The 20,089-nt window shown below is 47.5% G+C and overlaps 1 protein-coding gene across 1 annotated transcript in view; it reads left to right on the forward strand.

Moving 5' to 3' along the window:
• The window catches only part of LOC147005020 (actin-related protein 3B-like), a 59,767-nt gene that overhangs the window by 10,130 nt on the left and 29,548 nt on the right, over positions 1 to 20,089 (forward strand). The window contains exons 2-4 of the mRNA XM_085836532.1: positions 1,739 to 1,863; positions 3,932 to 4,042; positions 19,511 to 19,606. Of these exons, the coding sequence (XP_085692658.1) occupies positions 3,971 to 4,042; positions 19,511 to 19,606 (168 nt within the window). The 5' untranslated portion in view covers positions 1,739 to 1,863; positions 3,932 to 3,970. The remainder of the gene's footprint in view (positions 1 to 1,738; positions 1,864 to 3,931; positions 4,043 to 19,510; positions 19,607 to 20,089) is intronic.

Genomic DNA, 20,089 nt, shown 5'->3' on the forward strand with positions numbered 1-20,089 from the left:
GTTCTGAAAGGCCACTTGGTGGCTCTGTGTGAGTCTTTGACACAGTTTCACCAACTCTCACTTCAGGTGAGTTAGGACTGCTGAGTGGGTGTGCCTTGTCCCCACTGTAATTTGTTCTAAGGAACACTTTGTATCCTTATTCACTCGGACACTCCTTTAGAGTGACTTTTAGAAGGTGACTTACTGGATGAATCCATTGTTACAGTGTTTCCCTATTTCTCCCCTCAGTGGTTCCATCTTGCTGCCCCGTAAGTGTTGAGGCACATTTTCAGTGTGGTGTTCAGTGTGGTGCTCTGTGTTCCTGTTGAGTGTCTGTATGTATTGTGTGCAGCCCTGCATAGCGGGTGGTGGGATGCATCCCTCTCGTTCATGCTGAGTGCATTTACTGTAGAGCAGCTAGCCTGGGAGTCTTGAGCTCTATGTGCAAGGGGCTTTCAGAAAGATCATGTACCATCCCTTTTGAGGCACACACAGGATTCTCATGATTGAACTCTGAGGACCTCCTGTTTATTTGCAGTGGTGACTGTGGCTTTACTAGATATACACTAAACCCCTTAGGATGTTCTGTTGGCATAATTACAGAATTAGGCTTATGTTAGAATGATTTGACATAGTTTGACCATTTTCCAAATTCACAATCAGTATTTCAGAAGAGTAGAATATTAACACGACACACATGTCTCTGGTGCTCACTGGTGTCAGCTGCTCAGATGCAAAGCCTGGCTCTGTTTCTTGGAAGCAGCATGACATAGTCCCTACCTGATAGGCTCCCCTGATGACTCGGTGACAGTGCACAAAGAGGAGCAGCAGAGTTCTCCCTAACTCTCTGTGCCTCTTACTTTAGTGATTTGCATGTGCCCACCCCTGGAGATGTAGTAGAAGATGCACTTGGAGGGTCTCCAGTCTCAGGGGTGGATTGGTTGGTACTCTTTATGAAGGATGAATTGATGGGAGGAGGAAGGGCCAGTGGACACTGAGAACATGGCCTCACTGCTTGGTAGTCAGGGAATGTTTCCAGCAGGGGATGGCTTTCCCCAGAGACCCGAGGAGGAGGAGGAATTGAAGGGAGCTCCAACTGTGACCAGGGCTTAGGAGTGTTTCCCAGTTTATTGGATATTAAATTCTGGAGTAAAGTTTATATGGTTATTTATTACTAAGTGTAGTTGCAAAAATGTACTGTTAAGATCTTCTGCGGTATTTTTCTTTGAATAATTGTATCTGTCATTTTGCAATAGATTTGGGTCTTTAACCTGATAGCTTCCTTTTAGTTGGAAGGCACAGTTCCTCCCCCTCTATAAATAGACTCTATATCTAAGAACAATTTGATGTCATTTTATTAAAATGACTTAAGAATATATACACATTCAGTTTCCCTTAATCTTCTATGTTGTATAGAATTTTGCCCCCGCACTGTATTTTATAATCAACCTGTAGTGGGTGTATAGTCTATAACATTCCCTGATTTCTTAAGGGGCTCCTCCAGATGAGGTCGATGAATAACATTGCTTCGGTGCCAACATTAAAAGCAGTTCTTTTGCATCACACTGAAATGATACTGGAAAAGAGTTGTTTGTTTCTCTCTTACTTCACGTGCTCACCACATCCCCGGGAACATCCCAACACCGATACAACCTTAGCCATCACCATTCACTCATATGGACATATAGATTATGTTAACTGTTCCTGATAATTCAGGCAACTCGTGGAGATTGAAAGAAAAACATCTGTTTCCCCTCAGGTATCGCCATCCGAGAATCCGCAAAGGTAGTTGATCAAGCCCAAAGGCGGGTGTTGAGAGGAGTCGATGACCTTGATTTCTTCATAGGGGATGAAGCCATTGATAAACCTACCTACGCTACCAAGGTAAAGTTGTGCCAGCAGTGTGATTGTGTAAGAGCAGAGCCAAATGGAGCAGAGCATGGCTATGTCTGGAGGTTGTACCTGTGAGTTGTGGAACGCTCTTGTTTCTTATGCTCAGGCAGAGGTGGTTAGTTGAACCGAGGGTGTTGTTTTTGAAGAGGTGGATTTCAGAGTGGAGTACCAAGTGAGCTAGCACAGTCCTGAGTCACACAGTTGTCATCAGGGTGAGCAAAACCTGCCCTTCTGCGAAGGTGCATTTTGACTGACATACGTGTCAGATGTGGAGACTGAAGACTGAGTGACTAAGAAGAAGTGCTGATATTAAATGCATGGGGTTTGCTTTTGTGTGTGTGTGGAGTGGGGAGGGTTGGTTTTTCCAGACAGGGTTTCTCTGTGTAGCCCTGGCTGTCCTGGAACTCACTCTGTGGACTGGGCTGGCATTGAACTCAGAAATCCACCTGCCTCTGCCTCCTAAGTGCTAAGATTATAGGTGTGTGCCACCATGCCCGGCTATGCATGTGTTTTTTAAAGAAATAATTTAAATTACTTTTTAAATTTAGCATACCAAGCGATGGATTGCATCCTGACATTTGTCATTGTACTTTGTTCTTCTTCTCCCACTTCCTCTGATGACCTCATGACCTCTCTGGTCCACCCTCCCATTCTTGCCAGTTCCCTCCTCTCCTCCAAATACTCCTCCTTTCTGCCCTTATGATACATGAACTCCATCCTTCTTTTCTCCCTCCTCCCGTAAGATCACTTCCTTTCCTCCCATGGTACCCTCTTTGCTTTCACTCATCACACACACACACACACACACACACACAGAGACACTCACACACACACACACACAGACACTCACACACAGGTACACACAGAGACTCATTCACACACACACATACATACACAGACTCATTCACACACTCACACACACATACACATGCACAGACACTCACAGACACACACACACTCATACACAGACACACACAGAGACTCATTGACACACATTCACACACACAGACACACTCACACACACATATACACACACAGACACACTCACTCATACAGACATGCACACAGACTCATTCACACACACATACACAGACACATACACACATATATTCATGTACACTGACACACACTCACATACACATACACAAAGAGAGAGACAGACAGACAGACAGACAGACAGAGAGAGGGAGAGAGATTGATTTAAATCAAGGTCCCATATATAAAAGAAAACATGAAATCTTTGTTTTTTTGGGTATGGCCTATTTTATTCACCTTAATAATATCCCTTTGCATTTGTTTTTCCCCCAATCATGATTTCATTTTTTAAAAAGATTTATTTATTTTTATTTATATAAGTACACTGTAGCTATCTTCAGACACACACCAGAAGAGTTCATTGGACTGCATTACAGATGTTTGTGAGCCACCATGTGGTTGCTGGGATTTGAACTCAGGACCTCTGGAATAGCAGTCAGTGCTCTTAACTGCTGAGCCATCTCTCCAACCCCATGATTTCATTTTTTAATGGCTAAATAAGATCCCATTGTGTATCAATATTACATTGAGAAGGAATCCATCCACTTTTGACAGACATCTAGCTGGGTCCCTTTCCTTGGCTCCTGTGAATACACAGTGGTCACCATTGCCATGCATCTGTCTCCAAGGTTTATTGACTTGGAGTCCTTCAGTTATATCCCTGGTCTATACCGCAGTTCTGTGTTTAGTTCTTATTAGGAATCTTCACACTGACTTCTGTAATAGTTCTGCCACTTTACAGTCCACCAGCAGTGCACGAAGTGTCCTTTTCTCCACCTTGTCACCAGCAAAGCCACTTTGTCTTCAGTAAACACAGAAGGACCAGAGGGAGTTGCATGGTTGATGGGTCTGCCATGGCCATCAGGTAGTTCCATGTACTGAGAGGCACTGCTGTAAATACATGTATGTTGCTTATGTTTTCGTCACTGGGAGCTGCCCCCCAGAAGGCCTTCATTCTGTGGGAGCACACAGCCTCCTCTGCGTTCCTTTGGTGACACTGCTGCTTCGGCCCTTTTTGCTGCAGTGGCCTATACGACATGGCATCGTTGAAGACTGGGATCTTATGGAAAGGTTCATGGAACAAGTGGTCTTTAAGTATCTTCGTGCTGAGCCTGAGGACCATTACTTTTTAATGGTGAGTAGTTGGAACCAAGAGAAATACACTCCTGTGAGTTCCAAAGTACTTAGATTTCCTTTTTTAAATGCAGAGTCCTCCTAAAGACTTTGCATGAGTCAGGCTGCTTTTAGGGGCAAATACCAGAAAGTGCAAGAAGAATATCAAGATCCTACAAGGCTTAGCACCCTGCAGACCAGGAAGGGCAGAGCTCGGCTGCCTGGGGCTCCTCGGACCATCAGCTTCAGGATGAACCGGGCTTTTAGTGTGGCTCTCTGGTGCCTCAGGACAGCTATCCAACGTCCTGTGCCGCTACTTCAGAGTCTTTCCGTATTTCTGCTCAGTGGTAGAAGGGAGACCTTTTACCTGCAGCTTTCCTAAGCTTAGGAACCTTCCCGGTGGTTTTGTCCTGTGTGCCTGAGCTGTCTGTGGTCTCTTAGACTGGGAGGAGGGATGAGTACAGTAACCTCAAGCACAAGGTCCAGAGAGGGAGGCTTGGGAGGAAAGCTCTTATGTCCTGCAGTGTCCTCAGGAGTGGACGCTGTGACTATTATTCTGTTATCACAGAGGAACCCTAGCCATGAGATCACTTTCCAGTGTTTAGATCCTATTGTAGGAGGGAACTGATCTGAGTTATGGGCTCTGATGATGGTATGTAAGTGTCCTGTCAAACAACAACTGCATAGAGAAATGAGAAGAAATCCCTCCTGGGATCTCTGAGATCTCATTGTTCTATTTAACATAATGTTTCCTTCCATGGAGCAGTCCTTTTACATTAAAAGTAGGCTAAGGTAAAATATGCTTACTTAGTGAACAGAAACTCTGTACAACAGAAGCTGCATATTAAAACTCACATGAATTAGCTTTGGATTTTTCTGTGCAAGTATATTGTTAAATGGTTCCAAATTCAGTTATAATGATTTTCAGTGTTTTCCCATACACCCTCTTTAGAGTTGTCTGGCTTAGAAGGTGGTAACTACAAGGTTAATAGTTAAGGAGTCTACAGAGTTAATGTCTGTCAAGGCAAGTCTTTGAGGGTGCTCTGAGCTGCCCCTTAGGTGGGATTGTCAGGCATGGCTTCTGTGTCTTACAGGCCTCTGTATTTCCTCCCTGGAGTGGTTATAGTGACTAAAGGAGGCCAGGGGACTGACAGCATGAGTTCCTTTGTCTCAGACTCTGCATGCTGGGCTTGGCGCTTTCCCTGCTCCTGCTTATCACTGACTACCTGTTGGACAGGATTTTAGGGCCTGGTACCACTCCAACTGCTGCCTTCTGCGTGCTTCAGCTTACTGTGCCAGGGCTCTTCTCTGCCTCTGCCTAAAGGGGATCTGACCTAAGGCTTGTGGAGTGAGTGCAGTGCATGTCACAGGACACTTTTCCTAGAAAGAGAGAGAGAGAGAGAGAGAGAGAGAGAGAGAGAGAGAGAGAGAGAGAGAGACAGACAGGCAGACAGACAGACAGACAGAAAGATTTTGTTCTCTCCTGTCTCTGCCTCTAATTTCCTCCTGGTCCTCCTCTTGGTCCTCTTCCTCCCCTCCCCCCATCTCTCTCACACATGCACACCCTTCCCTGATTTAGCATATATATAAATGGGAAAAACAATCAGTTTCTAGGAAGAAACGGAGGTGGAGTTTCATGTGAACCTAGAAAAGTCCATTTGCCAAAAATAGGTACCCATGGTGAATTTTAAAAATATTCAAATCCATTTCAACAAATACAAAGTAGATCATACTGCACACACTGCACTATGAATCTGCAAGTGTTGAACGTGACTTTGGGAATTTCCTGTTTCTTCCAGGTATATGTGTGTGTATGCGTGTTTTCCACATATGTGCAGGTGCCCACAGAGCCCAGAAGGGGGCTTTGGGTCCCCTGGAGTTAGGGTTACAAACATTGTAAGCTGTCAGACAAGTGTGCTGGGATCAAACTTAGGTCCTCTCTAAGGTCTTAACCATTAAGATAACTTTGTAGCCCTTCTACTTCATTTTTATAGTAAAAAAATGACACTTACAGATTTTGTGTGGTGGTGGTAGGGTATGTGTGTGCTGTGGTATGCAGGTGTGCAGCAGAGCACAGCTTACCGGGTCGGGTCTCTCTTTTACCGTATAGATCCTAAAAACTCAGGGTTTGCTCTTTGAGGAGAGTGCAGAGCCATTGTGCTGACTCTGCTTTACTTTTTGAGGCAGAGCTTTCCTCTCTGGCTATACTGTCTGTCCAGCAAGCCACGTGGGTCCTTCTGCCTTGCCTCTCACAGGTGTGTTTGCTAATATTCCTGACCTTTTATGTGAGTGCAGGGGGTGTGAACTCAGGACAAAGGTAGCAGGCACTTCACCAACAGAGCTATCTCCCAGCCTTGTGTTCTTCCCCATCAGTGGGTGGGGTTGGGAGGGAGGAAGCTGATGAAGGAGGGAGGGGAGACATCTAACTGCTCTTTAGGTGAGGACTTGGGGTTTAGTGTGTATAAGCCCTAAGTGACTCATATCACCAGCCTGTTAGGAGCCCACAGGACTGTCCTTTGTGTTGTATCTAGTCATTGGAGGGTTCAGAGCAAGAACGAGCTGGTAATAGCATGTTTTCTTTTTCTTTTTTTTTTTTTAATATTTTTTATTACATCTTTTCCTCAATTACATTTCCAATGCTATCCCAAAAGTCCCCCATATCCTCCCCCCCACTTCACTACCCACCCATTCCCATTTTTTTGGCCCTGGCGTTCCCCTGTACTGGGGCATATAAAGTTTGCATGTCCAATGGGCCTCTCTTTCCAGTGATGGCCGACTAGGCCATCTTTTGATACATATGCAGCTAGAGTCAAGAGCTCCGGGGTACTGGTTAGTTCATAATGTTGTTCCACCCATAGGGTTGCGGATCCCTTCAGCTCCTTCGGTACTTTCTCCAGCTCCTCCATTGGGGGCCCTGTGATCCATCCACTAGCTGACTGTGAGCATCCACTTCTGTGTTTGCCAGGCCCCGGCAAAGTCTCACAAGAGACAGCTATATCTGGGTCCTTTCAGCAAAATCTTGCTAGTGTATGCAATGGTGTCAGCGTTTGGAAGCTGATTATGGGGTGGATCTCTGGATATGGCAGTCTCTAGATGGTCTGTCCTTTCGTCACAGCTCCAAACTTTGTCTCTGTAACTCCTTCCATGGGTGTTCTGTTCCCAATTCTAAGGAGGGGCATAGTGTCCACACTTCAGTCTTCATTCTTCTTGAGTTTCATGTGTTTAGCAAACTGTATCTTACATCTTGGGTATCCTAAGTTTTGGGCTAATATCCACTTATCAGTGAGTACATATTGTGTGAGTTCCTTTGTGATTGTGTTACCTCACTCAGGATGATGCCCTCCAGGTCCATCCATTTGGCTAGGAATTTCATAAATTCATTCTTTTTAATAGCTGAGTAGTACTCCATTGTGTAAATGTACCACATTTTCTGTATCCTTTCCTCTGTTGAGGGGCATCTGGGTTCTTTCCAGCTTCTGGCTATTATAAATAAGGCTGCTATGAACATAGTGGAGCATGTGTCCTTCTTACCGGTTGGGACATCTCCTGGATATATGCCCAGGAGAGGTATTGCTGGATCCTCCGGTAGTACTATGTCCAATTTTCTAAGGAACCACCAGACTGATTTCCAGAGTGGTTGTGCAAGCTTGCAATCCCACCAACAATGGAAGAGTGTTCCTCTTTCTCCACATCCTCGCCAGCATCTGCTGTCACCTGAATTTTTGATCTTAGCCATTCTGACTGGTGTGAGGTGGAATCTCAGGGTTGTTTTGATTTGCATTTCCCTGATGATTAAGGATGTTGAACATTTTTTCAGGGACAGCATGTTTTCTGATGATTTAGACGCACACTGGCCTGTGAACTGAGCTGGTGGCAGATAGGGGTCCTGTGCTTGTCCCTAACACTGAACTGACCAGACCTTAACATAAAACTGGGTGTTTTGAGGCATTCTGTAGCCTAGACTGGCCCGGGACTCACTATGTAGCACAGGCTGCCTTTAATTCATGGCAGTCCTGCTGCCTCAGTCTCCAGGTGTTGAGATTAGGAGTGTGAGCCACTAGCCACCACATTTGCCAGAATCCTGCTTTAAAGAGGTTTGCTGTTTTTTCTTTTCTTTCTTTGTTCTAGGAATTGATCCTTAGGCTTTGAGGTTTGCATGGCAAGCTCTCCACCACCTGGGTATACCCCTAGTGCCCACTGTGTCTCTCCTTAGTGTCCACCACGCCCCTACTGCCCACTGTGTCTCTCCTTAGTGCCCACCGTGCCCCTGGTGCCCACTGACTCTCCTTAGTGACCACTGCGCACCTGGTGCCCACTGTGTCTCTCCTTAGTGCCCACCCAGCCTGTGGTGCCCACTGTGTCTCTCCTTAGTGCCCACCGCTTCCCTGGTGCCCACTGTGTCTTTCCTTAGTGTCCACCCTGCCCCTGGTGCCCACTGTGTCTCTCCTTAGTGCCCACCACACCCCTGGTACCCACTGTATCTCTCCTTAATGCCCACCATGCCCCTGGTGCCCACTGTGTCTCTCCTTAGTGCCAAATGCGCCCATGGTGCCCACTGTATCTCTCCTTAGTGCCCACCATGCCCCTGGTGCCCACTGTGTCTCTCCTTAGTGCCCACCGCACCCCTGGTGCCCACTGTATCTCTCCTTAGTGCCCACCTTGCCCCTGGTGCCCACTGTGTCTCTCCTTTGTGCCCACCGCACCCCTGGTGCCCACTGTATCTCTCCTTAATGCCCACCGTGCCCCTGGTGCACACTGTGTCTCTCCTTAGTGCCCACCCTGCCCCTGGTGCCCACTGACTCTCCTTAGTGCCCACTGCGCACCTGGTGCCCCTGTGTCTCTCCTTAGTGTCTCTCTTAGTGTCCACCACGCCCCTACTGCCCACTGTGTCTCTCCTTAGTGCCCACCGTGCCCCTGGTGCCCACTGACTCTCCTTAGTGCCCACTGCGCACCTGGTGCCCCTGTGTCTCTCCTTAGTGCCCACCGCTTCCCACTGTGTCTCTCCTTAGTGCCCACTATGCCACTGGTGCCCACTGTGTCTCTCTGTAGTGCCCACCGCGCCCCTGGTGCCCACTGTGTCTCTCCTTAGTGCCCACCATACTCCTGGTGCCCACTGTGTCTCTCCTTAGTGCCCACTGTGCTCCTGGTACCCACTGTGTCTCTCTTTAGTGCCCACGATGCCCCTGGTGCCCACTGTGTCTCTCCTTAGTGCCCACCACACCACTGGTGCTCACTGTGTCTCTCCTTAGTGCTCACCCTGCCCCTGGTGCCCACCGTGTCTCTCCTTGGTGCCCACAACACCCCTGGTGCCCACTGTGTCTATCCTTAGTGCCCACCGTACTCCTGGTGCCCACTGTGTCTCTCCTTAGTGCCCCCCGTGCCCCTGGTGCCCACCGAGTCTCTCCTTAGTGCCCACTGCACCCCTGGTGCTCACTGTGTCTCTCTTTAGTGCTCACCCTGCCCCTGGTGCCCACCGTGTCTCTCCTTAGTGCCCACCACACCCCTGGTGCTCACTGTGTCTCTCCTTAGTGCCCACCGCGCACCTGGTGCCCACTGTATCTCTTCTTAGTGCCCAACATGCCCTGGTGCCCACTGTGTCTCTCCTTAGTGCCCACCACTTCCCTGGTGCCCACTGTGTCTCTCCTTAGTGGCCAACCCTGCCCCTGGTGCCCACTGTGTCTCTCCTTAGTGCCCAACGCGCTCCTGGTGCCCACTGTGTCTCTCCTTAGTGCCGACCATAATCCTGGTGCCCACTGTGTCTCTCCTTAGTGGCCACCATGCTCCTGGTGCCCACTGTGTCTCTCCTTAGTGCCCACCGTGCCACTGGTGCCCACCGTGTCTCTCCTTAGTGTCCACTGCGCCCTTGGTGCCCACCGTGTCTCTCCTTAGTGCCCACCACACCCCTGGTGCCAACTATGTCTCTCCTTAGTGCCCACCATACTCCTGGTGCCCACTGTCTCTCTCCTTAGTGCCCACTGTGCCCCTGGTGCCCACTGTGTCTCTCCTTAGTGCCCACAGCACCCCTGGTGCTCACTGTCTCTCTACTTCGTGGCCACCGTGCCCCAGGTGCCCACTGTGTCTCTCCTTAACGCCCACCCTGCCCCTGGTGCCTATTGTGTCTCTCCTTAGTGCCCACCCTGCCCCTGGTGCCAACTGTGTCTCTCCTTAGTACCCACCATACTCCTGGTGCCCACCATGTCTCTCCTTAGTGCCCACCATGCTCCTGGTGCCCACTGTGTCTCTCCTTAGTGCCCACCGTGCCCCTGGTGCCCACTGTGTCACTCCTTAGTGCCCACCATACTACTGGAGCCCACTGTGTCTCTCCTTAGTGTCCACCATGCTCCTGGTGCCCACTGTGACTCTCCTTAGTGCTCACTGTGCCCCTGGTGCCCACTGTGTCTCTCCTTAGTGCCCACCATACTCCTGGTGTCCACTGTGTCTCTCCTTAGTGCCCACCGTGCCCCTGGTGCCCACCGTGTCTCTCCTTAGTGCCACCGCACCCCTGGTGCTCACTGTGTTTCTCCTTAGTGCCCACCGCGCCCCTGGTGCCCACTGTGTCTCTTTTTAGTGCCCACCCTGCCCCTGGTGCCCACTGTGTCTCTCCTTAGTGCCCACCGCACACCTGGTGCCCACTGTGTATCTCCTTAGTGCCCACTCTGCCCCTGGTGCCAACTGTGTCTCTCCTTAGTGCCCACCATACTCCTGGTGCCTACTGTGTCTCTCCTTATTGCCCACCGTGCTCCTGGTGCCCACTGTGTCTCTCCTTAGTGCCCACCATACTACTGGAGCCCACTGTGTCTCTCCTTAGTGTCCACCATGACCCTGATGCCCATTGTGTCTCTCCTTAGTGCCCACCGTGCCCCTGGTGCCCACTGTGTCTCTCCTTAGTGCCCACCATACTCCTGGTGCCCACTGTGTCTCTCCTTAGTGCCCACCATGCTCCTGGTGCCCACTTTGTCTCTCCTTAGTGCCCACCCTGCCCCTGGTGCTCACTGTGTCTCTCCTTAGTGCCAAACGTGCCCATGGTGCCCACTGTATCTCTCCTTAGTGCCCACCACGTCCCTGGTGCCCACTGTGTCTCTCCTTAGTGCCCACCATGCCCCTGGTGCCCACTGTGTCTCTCCTTAGTGCCCCCGTGCCCCCGGTGCCCACTGTGTCTCTACTTAGTGCCCACCATACTCCTGGTGCCCACTGTGTCTCTCCTTAGTGCCCACTGTGCTCCTGGTACCCACTGTGTCTCTCCTTAGTGCCCACCATGCCCCTGGTGCCCACTGTGTCTCTCTTTAGTGCCCACCGTACTCCTGGTGCCCACCATGTCTCTCCTTAGTGCCCACTGTGCTCCTGGTGCCTACTGTGTCTCTCCTTAGTGCCCACCGTGCCTCTGGTGCCCACTGTGTCTCTCCTTAGTGCCCACCATGCCCCTGGTGCTCACTGTGTCTCTCCTTAGTGCCCACCGTACTCCTGGTGCCCAAGTGTCTCTCCTTAGTGCCCACCATACTCCTGGTGCCCACCGTGTCTCTCCTTAGTGCCACCGCAACCCTGGTGCTCACTGTGTCTCTCCTTAGTGCCCACCACATCCCTGGTGCTCACTGTGTCTCTCCTTAGTGCCCACCGCGCACCTGGTGCCCACTGTATCTCTTCTTAGTGCCCACCACGCCCTGGTGCCCACTGTGTCTCTCCTTAGTGGCCACCCTGCCCCTGGTGCCTACTGTGTCTCTCCTTAGTGCCCACCATGCCCCTGGTGCCCACTGTGTCTCTCCTTAGTGCCCACCATGCCCCTGGTGCTCACTGTGTCTCTCCTTAGTGCCCACCGTACTCCTGGTGCCCACTGTGTCTCTCCTTAGTGCCCACCGTACTCCTGGTGCCCACCGTGTCTCTCCTTAGTGCCACCGCAACCCTGGTGCTCACTGTGTCTCTCCTTAGTGCCCACCCTGCCCCTGGTGCCCACCGTGTCTCTCCTTAGTGCCCACCACACCACTGGTGCTCACTGTGTCTCTCCTTAGTGCCCACCATACTCCTGGTGCCCACCGTGTCTCTCCTTAGTGGCCACCCTGCCCCTGGTGCCCACTGTGTCTCTCCTTAGTGCCCAACGCGCTCCTGGTGCCCACCGTGTCTCTCCTTAGTGCCCACCATACTCCTGGTGCCCACTGTGTCTCTCCTTAGTGGCCACCATGCTCCTGGTGCCCACTGTGTCTCTTCTTAGTGCCCATCGTGCCCCTGGTGCCCACCGTGTCTCTCCTTAGTGCCCACTGTGCCCTTGGTGCCTACTGTGTCTCTCTGTAGTGCCCACAACGCTCCTGGTGCCCACTGTGTCTCTCCTTATTGCCTACCGCGCCCCTGGTGCCTACTGTGTCTCTGCTTTTTTCACATTCTGAAGCAGGGTCTAAACTTGCTGAGTGTGGGCATGAACTCTCTTTCTCTGAAACCTTATCAGGCCTCAAAATTGTGATCCTCCTGCCTCAGCCTTCCGAACAATTGAGATCACAGTCATGTGCTACTGGCCTGATCGCTGTGGCATTGAGCGGAAATCAAGTTGTAACTTTAGAAAACATCTTTCAGACTTTATGAATATAACTCAAAAAGAAAGAACAAGTCAAGGAGCCAAGTAAAGCATTGAGATGGGGTGGGTGCGGCATGAGATGGGAAGGGAAGAAGGGAGACTGGGGCCACTGTGTGGTGGCAGGAGGTGGAGCTGTGTGCTGTGCTGTGCTGTGCTGTGCTGTGCTGTGCTGTGCTGTGCTGTGCTGTGCTGTGCTGTGCTGTGCTGTGCTGTGCTGTGCTGTGCTGTGCTGGGGCTGGGGCTGGTGATAGTGAGTGTGGGAGAGTAGGAGATGACAAGCAGCCACTCTGTGTGCTCCCTCCTGCAGCCTTGGGCATTGTGTTTCAGATGTTATCCACCCTGTGTGTGTGTGTGTGTGTGTGTGTGTGTGTGTGTGTGTGTGTGTGTGTGAGAGAGAGAGAGAGAGAGAGAGAGAGAGAGAGAGAGAGAGAGAGAGAGAGAGAGAGAGAGGTTCTCTTTTTTTATGAAGTCATATAAGGATTGATTTTCTTTTTGTTTTCCTTTTTAAATATTTTTCATTAGGTATTTTCCACTTTTATATTTCCAATGCTATCCCAAAAGTCCCCCATACCCACCCCCCCCCACTCCCCTATCCACCCACTCTCACTTTTTGGCCCTGGCATTCCCCTGTACTGAGGCATATAAAGTTTGCATGACCAATTGCGCTCTTTCCACTGATGCCTACTAGGCCATCTTTTGATACATATGCAGCTAGAGACACGAGCTCCGGGGTACTGGTTAGTTCATAATGTTGTTCCACCTATAGGGTTGCAGATCCCTTCAGCTCCTTGGGTACTTTCTCTAGTTCCTCCATTGGGGGCCCTGTGATCCATCCACTAGCTGACTGTGAGCATCCACTTCTGTGTTTGCTAGGCCCCAGCATTGTCTCACAAGAGACAGCTATATCAGGGTCCTTTTAGCAAAATCTTGCTAGTGTATGCAATGGTGTCAGCGTTTGGCCGCTGATTATGGGATGGATCCCTGGATATGGCAGTCTCTAGATGGTCCATCCTTTTGTCTCTGCTCCAAACTTTGTCTCAGTAACTCCTTCCATGGGTGTTTTGTTCCCAATTCTCAGAAGGGGCAAAGTGTCCACACTTTGGTCTTCGTTCTTCTTGAGTTTCATGTGTTTTGCAAATTGTAACTTATATCTTGGGTATTCTAAGTTTCTGGGCTAATATCCACTTATTAGTGAGTACATATCATTTGAGTTCTTTTTTTGATTGGGTTACCTCACTCAGGATGATGCCCTCCAGGTACAACCATTTCCCTAGGAATTTCATAAATTCATTCTTTTTAATAGCTGAGTAGTACTCCATTGTGTAAATGTACCACATTTTCTGTATTCATTCCTCTGTTGAGGGGCATCTGGGTTCTTTCCAGCTTCTGGCTATTATAAATAAGGCTGTTATGAACATAGTGGAGCATGTGTCTTTCTTACCAGTTGGAACATCTTCTGGATATATGCCGAGGAGAGGTATTGCGGGATACCCTGGTAGTACTATGTCCAATTTTCTGACCACCAGACTGATTTTCCAGAATGGATGTACAAGCTTGCAATCCCATCAACAATGAAGGAGTGTTCCTCTTTGTCCACATCCTCGCCAGCATCTGCTGTCACCTGAATTTTTGATCTTAGCCATTCTGACTGTGTGAGATGGAATATCAGGGTTGTTTTTATTTGCATTTTCCTGATGATTAAGGATGCTGAACATTTTTTCAGATGCTTCTCAGCCATTCGTTATTCCTCAGGTGAGAATTCTTTGTTTAGCTCTGAGCCCCATTTTTTAATGGGGTTATTTGATTTTTCTGGAGTCCACCTTCTTGAGCTCTTTGGATATTGGATATATATATTGGATATTAGTCCCTTATCTGACTTAGGATAGGTAAAGATCCTTTCCCAATCTGTTGGTGGCCTTTTTGTCTTACTCACAGTGTCTTTTGCCTTACAGAAGCTTTGCAGTTTTATGAGGTCCCATTTGTCAATTCTCGATCTTACAGCACAAGCCATTGCTGTTCTGTTTAGGAATTTTTCCCCTGTGCCCATATCTTCGAGGATTTTCCCCACTTCCTCCTCTATAAGTTTCAGTGTCTCTGGTTTTATGTGGAGTTCCTTGATCCACTTAGATTTGACCTTAGTACAAGGAGATAGGAATGGATCAATTCACATTCTTCTACATGATAACCACCAGTTGTGCCAGCACCATTTGTTGAAAATGCTGTCTTTTTTCCACTGGCTGGTTTTAGCTCCCTTGTCAAAGATCAAGTGACCATAGGTGTGTGGGTTCATTTCTGGGTCTTCAATTCTATTCCATTGGTCTACTTGTCTATCGCTATACCAGTACCATGCAGTTTTTTTTTATCACAATTGCTCTGTAGGACAGCTTTAGGTCAGGCATGGTGATTCCTCCAGAGGTTCTTTTATCCTTGAGAAGAGTTTTTGCTATCCTAGGCTTTTTGTTTTTCCAGATGAATTTGCAGATTGCTCTTTCTAATTCCTTGAAGAATTGAGTTGGAATTTTGATGGGGATTGCATTGAATCTGTAGATTGCTTTTGGCAAGATAGCCATTTTTACAATGTTGATCCTGCCAATCCATGAGCATGGGAGATCTTTCCATCTTCTGAGATCTTCTTTAATTTCTTTCTTCAGAGACTTGAAGTTCTTATCATACAGATCTTTCACTTCCTTAGTTAGAGTCATACCAAGGTATTTTATATTATTTGTGACTATTGAGAAAGGTGTTGTTTCCCTAATTTCTTTCTCGGCCTGTTTATTCTTTGTGTAGAGAAAGGCCATTGACTTGTTTGAGTTAATTTTATATCCAGCTACTATACTGAAGCTGTTTATCAGGTTTAGGAGTTCTCTGGTGGAATTTTTAGGGTCACTTATTATATACTATCATATCATCTGCAAAAAGCGATATTTTGACTTCTTCTTTTCCGATTTGTATCCCCTTGATCTCCTTTTGTTGTCTAATTGCTCTGGCTAGGACTTCAAGTAAAATGTTGAATAGGTAGGGAGAAAGTGGGTAGCCTTTTCTAGTCCCTGATTTTAGTGGGATTTCTTCCAGCTTCTCACCATTTACTTTGGTGTTGGCTACTGGTTTGCTGTAGATTGCTTTTATCATGTTTAGGTATGGGCCTTGAATTCCTGATCTTTCCAAGACTTTTATCATGAATGGGTGTTGGATTTTGGCAAATGCTTTCTCTGCATCTAAGGAAATGTTCATGTGGTTTTTGTCTTTGAGTTTGTGTATATAATGGATTACGTTGATGTATTTTTGTATATTAAACCATCCCAGCATCCCTGGAATAAAACCTACTTGGTCAGGATGGATGATTGTTTTAATGTGTTCTTGGATTCGGTTAGCGATAATTTTATTGAGTATTTTTGCATCGATATTCAAAAGGGAAATTGGTCTGAAGTTCTCTATCTTTGTGGGATCTTTCTGTGGTTTAGGTATCAGAGTAATTGTGGCTTCATAGAATGAGTTGGGTAGAGTAGCTTCTGTTTCTATTTTGTGGAATAGTTTGTTAAGAACTGGGATTAGACCTTCTTTGAAGGTCTGATAGAACTCTGCACTAAACCCATCTGGTCCTGGGGTTTTATTGGTTGGGAGACTATTAATGACTGCTTCTATTTCTTTAGGGGAAATGGGACTGTTTAGATCGTTAACTTGATCCTGATTTAACTTTGGTACCTGGTATCTGTCTAGAAATTTGTCCATTTCGTCCAGGTTTTCCAGTTTTGTTGAGTATAGCCTTTTGTAGAAAGATCTGATGGCGTTTTGGATTTCTTCAGGATCTGTTGTTATGTCTCCCTTTTCATTTCTGATTTTGTTAATTAGGATGCTGTCCCTGTGCCCTCTAGTGAGTCTGGCTAAGGGTTTATCTATCTTGTTGATTTTCTCAAAGAACCAGCTCCTCCTTTGGTTGATTCTTTGAATAGTTCTTCTTGTTTCCACTTGGTTGATTTCGCCCCTGAGTTTGATTATTTCCTGGGTCTCATCCTTGGAAAAGTCTAATTGTTTCTCCCTCAGCAGTGCTCTCCCTCAGCCGCAGTTGGCTGATGTCTAGGGTGGAGCGCCGTGGCCTTCCACTTCGGCATGTGTATTGGTCTTGTTGGTTATGTTTCAGTACCATGGGTGAAAAGCTTTCCCTGTCATTCCTAGGAGATTGCTTTGTAGTCTCAAAGCAGACCTCCTGGACCCTAACAATCTTTCTATCCTGTCTTCTCTCATGCTCCCTGAGCCTTAGGTATATTTGTTGCAGCTGGGCACCTCATGACCTGATATTCATTGTATTTTGACTAGTTGTGGTTTTCTGTGGTGGTCTCTGTCTCCTACAAAGACAACCTTCTGAGAGAGGACTGATGTCTTAGGGTTTCTATTGCTGTGATGAAACACCATGATCAAAAAAGCAAGTTGGGGAGGAAAAGGGTTTATTCAGCTTACACTTCCACAGCACTGTTTGTTCATCACCAAAGGAAGTCAGGACAGGAACTCAAGTTGGGCAGGAGCCTGGAGGCAGGAGCTGATGCAGAGGCCATGGAGGGATGCTGCTTACTGGCTTGCTTCCCCTGGCTTGCTCAGCCTGCTTTCCTACAGAATCCAGGCCTACCAATGCAGAGATAGCACCACCCATAATGGGCTGGGCCCTCCCCCACTGATCACTAATTGATAAAATGCCTTACAGCTGGGTCTCATGGAAGCCTGTCCTCCATTAAGATTCTCTTCTTTCAGATGGCTGTAGCTTGTGTGTCAAATTGGCATGAGAGTAGCCATCACAGACGAGATTTACACTTACCTATGGGGATAAGAATAAATGCTTCCATTGCTGTTGGGAGGTGTGCTGGTCTAATAAAGCAGTGTTAGTAGGCTCTCCTCTAGACCCAGGACCTCTCTGGCCCCAGCAGGCAGGCTAGGTGGTCAGTACCAGGCTGTTGAGAAAGCCTTAGGTCCGATTGGTTACCAGCAAGTCTGAGAACTACTATTTAGGACTGTCTTGAAGGGCCGGTCATTATTGTGGTTCATCGCATTTTCACAGTCAGGTAGGACTACTAATTGCTAGCCTCCTTTGGCAGCTTGCATTGCACCTTCTTAAACTATGAAAGCTAGTTCTCAGAGAGGAGGCTTTCTCTGAGCATTCTTTATTTAAAGATAATTAGGGTTTAATTTGGGATTCTCGAGCAGTAACAGTGTTGTGATTATATACAGTCTATAGCTTACCTCACCCTGAGCAGCATATAAAAGGCCTTCTCAGCATTAATATTATTTTTCTGAGTTGATGCACAGTTAAAGACACTTTGGTTTTGCAAAATGTTAGATTGACATTGGGGCCAGATATTATTGGGCTGCCCTTTGTGTCATGGAGACTCTGTGCACCACAGAGTTTTAGTTCTGAAGCCAGAGGCTTTATTTTCCAACTTGAAGTGTTAGTGGTGTGCTCTGCTGCCTTGACAACACCACAGACAAAGTGGTTCAAACAAGAGGCATGTAGTTTTCATAGTTTTGGAGGCTACAGGTTCAAGGCTAGGGTGGTACTGTCTGTGACAGCTCCTGGCGAGGGCCCTTTTCCTGGTCCTTACATGCTGCCTTCTTGCTTGGCATCTTCCTTGTGCTAACGTGTGTAAAGAAGAAGGGAGGCAGAGAGGCAGGTGGTAGGAGAGAGGAAGAGAGGAAGGAAGGAAAGAGGGAGGGCAGGTTTGTGGGTTTAGGGCCTTAATGCATGGACTATGGGGGACCCCCACTTGAGTTCAGAATAAAGGACTTTTGCCAGAAGGCCTAGACCATTTTCATTTATTTTTGTAGTTTACATAAATATAAGATGTAGAGCTTTATTGCTTTGGAAGAATACAGCGCCTTGTTTTAGTTTTTCTGCTGTTTGGTGATTTTTATTCTATTTTATGGTAGTTACTGTTTTTAAAAGGCTTCACGACTTGCTGAGAATCTTTCAAGAGTCTCATCTGCTTTTTTCCATGTCATGCTATGTGCACAACCACTATCCCTTACTCCTCAAAATGTGTGCAACCAGAAGCTTTTGAAGTTTGGAATACTTGAACATACATAATGAGATTCCATGGGCTTAGGACTGAGGTCTAAATGCTAAATGTATTTGGGCTTTACAAGGATCTGTACTTACAACCCCAGGATGATTTTATACTGTGCTTTTAGTGTACATGTGTACTGACTGACACCTGTCATGTAAGATCACTGTGACATCAGCTTGGTGCCCAGAATTTCAGGTTTGGAGTATCGTGGGCTGCTTCCTGTCCATCCGTCTGTCCGTCGGTCCGTCTGTCCGTGTGTGTGTGTGTGTGTGTGTATTTTCCATTTGTGTTTCATTTACTTTTCTCTTTGTTTTAGTATTTTTACACAATATTGAATGTTAGCATTTGTTTTTAGTGCATGTGTGAGTGTGGGCTTGGTATGCCCAGGGCGTCACTGCCTGGGGAACATGGCGGCCAACCTGGAGTGTGGTGGGCGGAGCCTGCCACTGCTGCTGTGAGTGACAGGTGAGAGGAAGCTTCTGCCTGACCATTGCCTCTTCTTTGGAGCGCTCAGCTGTCTCTGGTCCAGGCACGGGGCCTAGCGTCCTGAGTCTTCACTCTTGGCTGTATTCTGTTGCCTTTGGTGTTATGCACCAGGGTTCTTTGTTTCAGGGTGGTTGGGTGTAATGTAGGTGATGAAGGAGCTCTTCCTTGTCTTTGACTTGTTGAACTTTGACCTTTGGGTGAGTCATGAGAGCAGAAGCCCCATACTGCCTTCACTGTACCTTGTCAAAGCTTTGAAGACCCACAGTAGGCGCCCTTAACTAGTCACCTTCAGTGAGGACCCTCTTGGCAACTAGGGAGTTCTAGAATACTCTGGCCAATGTATCTGTAGGTTAGCCTTTTTATTAACTCTGATGTAGTTAATGTTTTCTTACAGACAGAACCGCCACTGAACACACCAGAAAACAGAGAGTACCTTGCAGAAATCATGTTTGAATCATTTAATGTACCAGGACTCTACATTGCGGTACAGGTAATTAAAGAAAAACACCCACATTATCTTTGTGATTCTGTTGTGTAACAAGCAGTAATTCCAAGGTCATTTGTGCTCAGTCTGGCTGGACACTCATAACTACCACTGAAGTGAAATTGGTCTGGATCTACAGATTTCCTAGGCAGAGTCTCATGTGTTTTTATTTGGGTGAAAAGTTAGAGATGTAGAGGCCTTCCTTCCTTCCTTCCTTCCTTCCTTCCTTCCTTCCTTCCTTCCTTTTAAAAAAAAACTTCTCACGCTTACTTTGCCTCACTGTTAAGAAAAAACAAAACAAACCTAATAACAGTGAAAGTGAAAAGAACAGACATCCTAAAATCCATTGGAAAACAAGGTAACCTGGGAAGCGTGTCTCAAGCCTCATACTACCACATGGGGGATAAGGCAAGAGGTCAACCTGGGATAGATTTGTGTTCTGAGGCAAGTCTGAGTTGCAGAGTGAGATCCTGTCTCAAAAACACAATA

Source organism: Mus caroli, unplaced genomic scaffold, assembly GCF_978045245.1.
Source record: "Mus caroli unplaced genomic scaffold, Mus_caroli_1 scaffold_4, whole genome shotgun sequence".
In the NCBI taxonomy this organism is placed as follows: domain Eukaryota; kingdom Metazoa; phylum Chordata; class Mammalia; order Rodentia; family Muridae; genus Mus; species Mus caroli.